This window comes from Terrapene carolina, unplaced genomic scaffold, assembly GCF_002925995.2.
Source record: "Terrapene carolina triunguis isolate 2854851 unplaced genomic scaffold, T_m_triunguis-2.0 Scaffold227, whole genome shotgun sequence".
Classification (NCBI taxonomy): Eukaryota; Metazoa; Chordata; order Testudines; family Emydidae; genus Terrapene; species Terrapene triunguis.
The window spans coordinates 682,153-692,527 of record NW_020664578.1 but is presented as its reverse complement, the minus strand read 5'-3'; the positions used below and the strand labels follow the sequence as shown (position 1 = coordinate 692,527).

The 10,375-nt window shown below is 56.5% G+C and overlaps 1 protein-coding gene across 1 annotated transcript in view; it reads right to left on the bottom strand.

Annotated features, from left to right (window-relative positions):
- Window positions 1-6,948: 6,948 nt before the first annotated feature.
- The window catches only part of ETV3L (ETS variant 3 like), a 4,402-nt gene continuing 975 nt past the window's right edge, over window positions 6,949-10,375 (bottom strand). The window contains exons 3-5 of the mRNA XM_026656231.1: window positions 9,849-10,035; window positions 9,012-9,135; window positions 6,949-7,568 (exon numbers count right to left, since the gene is read on the bottom strand). Of these exons, the coding sequence (XP_026512016.1) occupies window positions 6,949-7,568; window positions 9,012-9,135; window positions 9,849-10,035 (931 nt within the window). The remainder of the gene's footprint in view (window positions 7,569-9,011; window positions 9,136-9,848; window positions 10,036-10,375) is intronic.

Here is a 10,375-nt window from a genome sequence, read left to right as displayed (position 1 = left end):
CCCCCTTTTCTCCCTGGCCTCGGTAAGCAGCACCCCCTTAGCTCCCTGTACTTCCTAGCTAGTCCACTAAGAGGCGCCATTCCTGGGCCAATTCCCCTTAACTCCTGGGCTTATTAATCATTGTAACGGGCTTCCAGATCCTCTGCTGGAAGGTGCAAAGCGTTAATTGCTACATCTGGGAGGTGTTTAACCCCTTCACACCCACCTTCCTTGCCAGGACACCCCCACTACTCCCCAACCCTCCTGGGGGTGGGAAGATTGGGAAGTATTAACCCATAACACCGGTTAAGTTGCTTTGAGATCCCAGGACACAAAGAGCTAGAGGTTAGAGCCGGTTGGAAAAATGTCTAAACCGTTTTCCGTCAGCAAATGCCATTTCAACACAATCAAAAATGTCCCAAACTCAGATGAACCGATGAAGTCATTAAAAAAAAAATGGACAAAGGACATTTTGAAAACGTTAAAAAAAACACTGGAACCAAAAAAAAAAGATTTTTTTGTTTCAGAACCACTTTTGCTTTTCCTATATAAATCAAAGTACATTTTGAAATGAAAACAATTAAAAGGGTACAAATCTGAAGGAAGTATTTCAAATAGAATTGAAAAAAAAATTCTCCTTGTTTCAAAACTTTTTGGGGGGGGGGAGGAATTTCATTTTTGTGAAAAATTTCAGCATTTTGACTTGGGGATGGAAGTTTTAAAAAACAAAAATCTAAATTTTTCACAGGCTGGAAAATCCATTTTCTGAGCAACTCTGCGAGAAGCAACCAGGGTGCTGTCAGGCCCGGGGGGAGGGAGAAGCACGAGGGGGAAGAGGGATCTCCAGAGGACGTGGGGGAGATTGTCAGGATCTTCTGAGCAACTCAGTTCTTCTGCACTCTAGGTGTGCATGGTCCCAACCAACCTCCATCCATGGCGGTCCAGAGTTGTTGCTAGAGCAGGGGTTCTCAAACTGGGAGTCGGGACCCCTTAGGGGGTCACAAGGTTATTACATGGGGGGGTCACAAGTGGTCAGCCTCCACCCCAAACCCCACTTTGCCTCCAGCATTTATAATGGTGTTAAATATATTAAAAAGTGTTTTTAATTTATAAAGGGGGCTGCACTCAGAGGTTTGCTATGTGAAAGGGGTCACCAGTAAAAAAGTTTGAGAGCCACTGTGCTAGAGCATGCACCCCATCCAGCCAGCAGCGGGCAGCCCCCCAAGCAAGGGGGAGTCTGCCTATGGGGTGGCACAGGCCTGCAGGTGCTTGGAAGGCCAGAGATTCTTCCCCGGTGCCTTCTCTGCAACCTCCCTCCCTCCCATTTTCTTGCCCAGGTACAAGCTAAGACAGAGCTAAAGCAAGGACTATGGAGGCCTTTACGTTTTCCACTGGCTTTATATTAAGATTTAAATCGTGAAGCTATTTCTGCTCAGCAGGCAACGGGCAGAGCCCAAGCCTCAGGGTTAGATCAGTGCCAACTGCATCACTGTAGCACCTAAGGCCCCATGGTGCTCGGGGCTGTACATACCCAGAGCAAGACAATCCCTGCCCCCAAGAGTCAGCAGTGCAAAGAGAGGAGAAGATAAAGGAAGGTTGCGTCAGAGGAGGGGCTGGGACGCAGAGGGATTAAGTGGGTCACCCAAGGAGGCAGGAACTGGGTCTAGATCTCCTGATTTGCAGGCCAGCGCCTTATGCACCTGACCACCCTTTGTCTGCAAGCTTCAGTCAGAGATTTGTGGATCCTTACAAGGCTCGTGACCTTTTGGTGCTTTCCTTAAAGCCCCAGCTCCTGGAGTCACGTGTGAACAGGGGAACCTCAGTGAGGGGGTGCCCTCGGGGAGGTCTCACGTTCACCAGGCCTCAGCTCCTCTCTTTCCGCCTCCCCAGCTCAGCAGCCCGTTGACCTTTTCGCCATCGGCCAAAAGAAGTTGCAGGTGGGGAAGCTGCCTCCTGTCCTCCCCGAAAGGCCCAGCCGAGATCCTTGAGCAAGTGCCAGTTCCTTGTCACACTCCCCCCTGCCTGCACTGTCCTAGCCAGGCTGCTTCCTTATAGAAATACCCTCCCACAGCACCTCCTGTACATAGCTCCAGCCCAGACCCTTCTCTCAGGCGGGCACAGAGCACCTGTTCCCTGGTCTTCTTTCCTGTATTCCTGCTGCAGCTGTCTCAACTCCTGATCCAACCACAGCCCTAACTGGGGATAGGTGAGGTTGAACCCACCTTCCCCTTAAAGGGCCAGCACGCCCAGCGACCAAGCCGCAGCTGGGCAAGTCAGCCACAAAGCCCTATGGTCAGGGTGTACCATTAGTGTCCTTGCACCTTTCTCTGAAGCTGGCCCCTGCCGGAGACAGGACCACATTGACCCGGTCCGAGGATTCGCGCGTTCTTCTGAAACATGAACGGGCGCAGTTTGGTCTAATCAGGTATGTACGTCCGCCACAGCCTCTGCTATTGAGACACGTTCTCTCTCAGGCTGGAGCTCTGGGCTTGATGCAGGGATCACTGGGTGAAATCCTCCGGCCTGTGCGCTGCGGGAGGTCAGATAGCTGAGCAGAACGGACCCCTCCTGGCTTGAAATCTACAACTCTGTGAACGGTTTCAGAGTAGCAGCCGTGTTAGTCTGTATCCGCAAAAAGAACAGGAGTACTTGTGGCACCTTAGAGACTAACAAATTTATTAGAGCATAAGCTTTCGTGGGCTACAACCCACTTCTTCGGATGCATATAGAGTGAAACATATATTGAGGAGATATATATATATATACACACATACAGAGAGCATGAACAGGTGGGAGTTGTCTTACCAACTCTGAGAGGCCAATTAAGTAAGAGAAAAAAACTTTTGAAGTGATAATCAAGATAGCCCAGTACAGACAGTTTGATAAGAAGCAAGTGTCAAAAGTGAAACTCTGTGAACGTTATTATTTGTATTGTGGTAGTGCCTGGGCGCCCCAGTCCTGGACCAGAGCCTCATGGCGCTAGGCGCAGAACCAACACCGATGAAAGGTGGTCTCCGCTCCATAGAGCTTCCAATGGATCATGTCAGGCTCTGGAATACCACTGCGAATATAGTAACGCTCACAGGCCTCAATCAGTCCACGGGTCTGGGCGCTGCACACACCCAGGAGGTAACAGAGGCATGTTGTTATCACTTCTGTCTTTAGCAGAGTCGAGAGGCTTCCAATAAACCCGGGCTCTGCTGTGTCAGGACGCTGCAGCTGCCAGCAGGAGGCCCCCAAAGACCAGTGCCCCCCATCACTCTGTCTCAAACCCACTCTGGTGTTCAGTAGGTGCCAACCCAACGTGGTGTCTGTGAACTGCCCTGCCCTCGTGTGATTGGTATTCTGGCAGGTCCCTGGCCAGAATGGGGTTCTATTGCATTGGAGGCTGCATGGGGACAGGTAAATGACGGGTGGGCCTTTACTCTGGAATTACCGTCACTGTTTTCCTTTCAGTGACTGCCGCCCGGCTGTCCATCTGTCCATGGTCACTGTCCATGGGCTGTTACAGTCTGAAAGTGAAAGGAAAATAAGTCTTTTTTCACCCAAAGGGAGATGCAGCGTGGTCCAGTGGTTAGAGCATTCTATTCCTGGCCCCGCCTGCACTTAGACGTGGGCCTCGTTGCGCAGGGCGCTGCACGTGCACATGGCAAGAGACACTCCCTGCCCCAAAGAGGCTAAATGGACCAAATGGGACAGTGTTGCCCGGGGGACAGAGCACTGGGCTGAAAATCACTCAAGAGACCTAGATTCTATTCCTGGCCCAGCCACTGACCTGCTGGGTGACCTCGAGCAAGTCACTTCCCCTCCCTGTGCCTCGGTTTCCCCAGCTGTACAATGGGGCTAATGGGGCTGCCCCCTCCTTTGTAAAGTACTTTGAGATCTACTGATGAAACGTGCTCGATAAGAGCTAGGGATTATTAAAGAAAGGGTAGAAGGGGAAACTGAGGCACAGAGAAGGGCAGTGATGTACCCAACATTGCCTGGCAGATCTGGGAGTAGACCTCACATTTTCCATGTGGGAAAGCCACGTCGCCTAGGCCCCAAGTGTTCTGCCTGGTGTCTCCAAAGCTTTAGGTGGGGAGAAGGGAAGCCTTGTCTATTAACCCCACTGTAACAATGGAGGTGAATCGGCGATGCTCAGGCTGGTCACTAGGGGTCACTAGCGCCATGCAGACCGTTGAGTCAATCATTAGCAGGCTGCTTTGAGAGGCAGCAGTGAAACAGAAACACCTTTGGCAGGGGCCCCTGCAAGTCAGGCCTCCTTGGGGCTGCACATTCACCACCATCTTGCACACTTGGCGGGGTGTGTGTGTGTGTATGTGGATTGGGCTCCCCTCCCGCATGGCAAAGAATGCCAATCAGAGACGAAGCAACGGAGGCGGTGGGAAATGTCCTAGCCCCGAGATCCATGCCAGCCGCGCAGGCTCGTCTCACACGCTCACTCCCACCAGCTGTTTAGCACGCCGGGGCCTGGGTAAGGCTGGTGTTGTGGGTGATGCCGGATGAGCCGGAAAGCTGCATTCAGTCCCTGGCCCTTCACACAGCCTACATGACCTAGAGCAAGTCCCTTCCTCTTTGCCCAGCGCGACAATGATGATGACCTTTTGGGAGCAGAGACCGGTTCTCCTAGGTCTATGTACAGCACCAAGGGCCCCTGATCTTGGTTGAGGATGGTCTAGCTGCTCCCGCACGAGACAGAATAATAGGAACCATGGGTCAGCTTTTTTAGAAGTGGCCTCTAGACCAGGCCTGCGCTCTATGTGCATTTGTTCCCAGCTCAGTTGCCAAGCGCGGCAAAGCCTTCGCACCGCTACGTCTTCGTTCCCGCTGCACTTGGATTTCTGGGCACGGCCATCACGCGTGCGCACAAGCATCACCATCATTGTGACCATCTGACCGGACCTCCTGCCTAACACGGGCCATAGGGCTTCCCTGAATGAATTCCCGCTTCATGTCCAATTGCCGTGATGGAACTAGTGTAGATCTTTTCAAAGCACATCTGATTTTGGATGACTGTGGCTTCTAGGTTAATGTCTAGCTAGGACCTATGTGATATAAAAAGCGCCACCTACTGGCACGTAGGAATAAGTGTCTCTGGTCATCAGGAAAATGGGGCGAGCATTTTATCAAGAATTTGGACAAACAGTACCCCCCCCCCCCCCCCACCAATGACAAGGTTGATTTCGTTCTAACCTAGCCCCCTGCAAATGGGGATTTGGGGCAACAACCGAGAGATTCTTGTCTACAAACAATCTTTATTCACCGGGTTTTGTTTAATCTTTTATACAGACGAGGTGAGACTAGCCAGGCCGTGCACACTTATTTCACTGACAGACTGTGCCGCAGGGCGGTGAGGGCATTGCCGGATGGGCGGAGGGGGGAAGACGGCAGGGTGACGTGGCACTGGGACTTGTATAGACGGACGAATCAGGCTGGGCTGGTGGTGAACCTCTAGGCTCCAGGCGCAGCCGAAGAGAACGCACCTGTTCTGGTGCTGGAAGGAGCAGCCTATCCAGGTAAAAGATCCCTGCTACACGTTCGGTGCCTCCAGAGCACACCTGTTGTACTGAGTGGTGTGGGACCCCCCCAGGCAGAACACCCCTGCCTCAGCGCTGGACGGCCCCTGACCTTCCCGATTTCAGCAGGGTGCTAACGGAGCGCAGCCCGAGACCAGGCTTGAGATCTGGCAGACGAGGAGTTAAGAGGAAACCTAAGAGCAGGGCAAAGGGGACCAACAACTAGGCACTTAGAAAACACTCCACACAAATGTTTGAATAAGAGGGAGGAAAGTCGAGGGGAAAGACACCCCGCCCCTGCCAGGTCTCCAGAATGTCACCAGGCAAAGGGAACTGGGGCCTGAGCCATCCAGAACGTGTCCCCAGCATGGGTGGGGCGGTGGCTGGGGAGTAGCAGAAGAAAAAAGGGGTAGAATAACCCTATGGGGGCAGCTGAGTGTTTAATGGGCAATATTGGGTCATATGGACCCTGTGCAGGGCTTTCCCCCCTCCAGTCACTGGATGATGCAAGAAGTTGATGAGACAGATACAGCCCAAGCTCCCAGGCCTTATTCTGTAGCTGACATAGGGGCGGTGCATGCTTTTGAGCCAGACGTCCCGTGTGTGATCCCTGCGGACGATCCAGCGGCAGCGGCACCGGAGCCAGGCAACATTTTTCCTTCTCAAGGTTTTTTCCGACAGAAGCCAGGTTTTTAGTCAAAGCAGAGATTTCTGCGGGCGACGGCGGGCAACGTTTTGGGCTAAACTGGGTGGGGTTTTGTTGAAAATTTAAAATGGTTTGGCTGAAATTGTCCAGTTGCCAAACATTGAACAATCTATTTTTTTTCCCCCCACCTAAACCTTTGGGAGAAAAAAATGGCAACGAAAAGGAAAACGTTGGAGAGTTCATCGGGGTTTATCCCCCCAGGCTTCCAAACCTGTTTGCACATCAGCTCCGATCGCCGCCCCGCTACACGCCGGGAGGTTCAAAGCGAAGGAAGAGCTGGGGTCAGGCACCAGATGGGCCATCCCGGAGAGCGAGTGTGTCTGATCACCCACTTGGACCCAGGTCTAGTTGTGGAGCAGAACAGAGGCTGGGGACGTTTGGGGTGTGAATGAAGCGTGTCTCAGACTACCGGGATGGTGCACTGAGACCACGCAAGGAAGACAGAGGGCTCTGCACACTTGGGGCACCTACCTCCCTGGGGAGTTGTGGGTGGCGGGGTTATTGGTGGGTGAATGAGGATGAGTCACTGGCAGACCCTGGTGGCTGGTTTTCTGGTGGCCCAGCCAGCACCCCATTGGAAATCAACTTCCTCAGCCCGGAGGCAGGGGGAGCAGCGGGTTGCGGAGAGCTGGCTGGTTGAGGGATCTTCTGGTCTCTGCTGGCTGGAATGGCAGGGTCCCCTGGGACAGTGGAATCAGGGCTGGAGGAGAAGAGCTGACATCCCCTGCCCCTTGCCCATCTGCCTTAAGTGGGATCCAGGGAGCAGCCAGCTTTAAAGCCAGACAAGCAGGGGATGCTGGGGGGGTGGAGGCCTTGTAACTCGGGGGGGTAATGCAGACCTTCACCTCCCCCACCGGGATCCAGACTGCCGGTGCCTTTGGCTTGAGGCCGGCCCTCAAGCTCCCGCTTTGGTTTCACACCGGGGCAGCTCTCTGCAGAGGAGGCCTCCTCTTCCTCCTCACGCTGGGAGAGGTCCGGCGGGAACCCCAGCCTCTCTCCGGCCATCGCGCTCCCGGGGCCCCACGTGGCGCCCAATGGGAGCCCAGGGAACGCTCTCCCCTGCAGCCTAATGGGTGGGAAGCCGAGACCCATCAGGAGGGCTTCTGATCTGGGGAGTCCCAACGGGCCGTGGGGCTGGGCCCTCTCCTCCAGGGGCAGCACCGAGCGGCCGCGCTGGAAGACGTGGCTGGGGAAGCGTGACCAGTCGGGGGAGCTGGGCTGGGGGTACTGGGGAGGGGGGCAGAGCTGACGGCTGGAGGGGGGGCCGAGGCCGGAGTGCGGGAACGTCGACGGGAAGGCGGCCAGGTGCGGGAACTTGTCCTGCACTCCCCCACAGCAGCAGGGAGACGGGGGCGAGCTGAACTCTGGGGACAGGAACAGAGACAGGGAGCAAAGTGAGACCGGCCCAAAGCCGACGCCAGCCAGCTGCCCCGCACCGCGCATCCCCAGGCAGCCCCCACGTCACGGAGATGGAACCCAAGAGTCCTGAGTCCCACACCCAGTGCCCGAGCCCCTAGGCCCCACAACCCCCTTGAAAACGAGACCTCAATGGCTGGGCCTTCTGTGTGTGTGCTGGCGGGGGGGCGACAATCAGTGCACTGAGCAATGGGCTGGGAGTCAGGACACCTGGATTCTTCCCAGGCTCTGCCACTGCCCTGCCAGGCGACCTTGGGCAAGTCACGCCACTGGTGTGTGCCTCAGTTTCCCCCCCTACCCTTGTTTATTCAGACTGCGAGCTCTTCGGGGCAAGGACTGTTTCCCCCTGTCTGCAGCGCCCGGAACAATGGGGCCCGGATCTGGCCACTAGGTGCTGTTATAATACAGATCAATATTCGTCACAGCCCTACTGCCCCTTCCTGGCAGCCAGGCTGGGGCAAAGGGGCTCTGGGGCGGGAACACCCCTGGTTCAGAGCGGCCCTGTGTCCTGTGCTCCGCCAGGGGCCCTGGACGGGGAGGGGTCTGGGCAGGGCAGATCCAGACTGTTCTGTGTCTCTGCAAAGATCCGCAGGGGTCACTGAAGCTGGGTCCCACCTTCGTCCCCCAGCCCCAGGCCCACATGCACCCAGGCGGGGGCTGCAGCCCAGGATTCGAAAACCAGGCAGCTCTCTGTGCAGGTGACACCTGCAAGGCGGCGGTGGCTGCCCAAAGATTTCCAGAGACAGGCAGGTAGGGGGTTGAGCAGTGGGGGAGGGGCTTTTTGAGGCTTTTGCCCTTTCTGAGCCCCTCCCCGTTGGCAGGACACCCTCCCCCCACCCTCCAATTTTAGGAACCTGCAGCAGGTGGTGGGAGTGTGCGGAGGACGGGGGAGGGACATTTCGATCCAGATTCAAATCCCCGCAAATTCAGAGGTGTTTGGATCCAGCTGGTCAGAGCCCCTGGGGCAGACTCGCCTCTGCGTGGCCCCCGGGCCTGGATTCCCCATTGCCCGGCGCCATCGTGCAGCCAGTGCCAGGAGTTGCCAGACGCTGCTGCTCGGATTGGGGAGATGCTGGATCCCCTCACCCATGGCCAGGCTCGGACGCGAGCTGGGCCCTTATTTCTCCCTTGGTGTGTTATCGCCAGCCACCCACTGATCTGGGACACGAACACCAGTGCACACTCACACACAAACACCAGTGCACGTGCACACACAAACACCAGTGCACACTCACACACAAACACCAGTGCACGCGCACACACACGTACACGGGCACATTCATGCGTGTGGGTGGGTACCACCATGAGGTCTCCTGAAAAGCTCCTCTCTGACCCTGCTCTGTGCTGCTGTCCCCCCCGCCCCCCCTTTCACAGACACACATGGCACTTACGGGGCCCGCTGGCAGTCCCTTTCTTGTTCCCTGTGCTCGCCATGTCCAGCGGGTCCCTGAGGCCTCTGTGGAAGGCCAGCTGGTCAGCCAAGGCCTGGCGGGTGAAGATCATGTTCTTCAGGAGCTGGAGGGGGAATGAGCTTTGCAATGGGGACCCCCATATTCAGGGTCCTAACAATGACCCTGGGGTCCCTGGGGCAGCCTGGGACTGACGCCCACCCGCCCCCACCCACGGGTCAGTCTGTGACCCCATCCCAGCCCCGTGCATGGGGCAGACTGTGACCCACCCCCACCCACAGGGCAGTCTGTGACCCACCCCCACCCATGGGTCAGTCTGTGACCCCATCCCAGCTCCGTGCACGGGGCAGTCTGTGACCCGCCCCCACCCACAGGGCAGTCTGTGACCCGCCCCCACCCATGGGTCAGTCTGTGACCCCAACCCAGCCCCATCCATGGGTCAGTCTGTGACCCCATCCCAGCCCCATCCATGGGGCAGCCTGTGACCCCATCCCAGCCCCGTGTGCGGGGCAGACTGTGACCCGCCCCCACCCACAGGGCAGTCTGTGACCCCATCCCAGCCCCCACCCATGGGGCAGTCTGTGACCCCATCCCAGCCCCGTGCGTGGGGCAGACTGTGACCCGCCCCCACCCATGGGTCAGTCTGTGACCCCAACCCAGCCCCATCCATGGGTCAGTCTGTGACCCCATCCCAGCCCCATCCATGGGGCAGCCTGTGACCCCATCCCAGCCCCGTGCACAGGGCAGTCTGTGACCCCATCCCAGCCCCGTGCACAGGGCAGTCTGTGACCCCATCCCAGCCCCAGGCCCTGTGGTTACCTCGCTCTGCATGCCGGCGGAGGCCACGGACGGGCGGTACACGCTGGCGGCCCCCATCAGCAGGGGCGGGGAAGGGTAGCGCACGTCCCACAGCGGGTAATTGACGAAGATGAGTTTGCTGAAGTTAAACTTGTAGGTGAACCTCTTGCCCTTGGTCTTGTGCAGGATGCGCTTGTTGTAATAATACCTGGGGGCGGGGGGAGAGGAAAGAGCCGGACGCGTTAGAGCAGCGGGGGACGGACGGAGGTGTCACTAAACAGACAAGCACCATGAAGCCGAGAGACGATCCAGGAATCTTTTCCATTTGCATAAAAAACACATTCAAATCTCCTCCTCTGCCCTGAGCAGCAGAAAGCACTGGGCATTAATGCCCGATCCCGCCCGCTAGGAGTGACAGCAGAAATTTCCAACTGACTTTGCCACGTCTGTCTGCCTCCCCTCTGCGCTGCTCTCTGCTAGGCGGTGGGCAACAGAGAGAAGAGAAGAGAAGAGAAGAGAAGAGAAGAGAAGAGAAGAGAAGAGAAGAG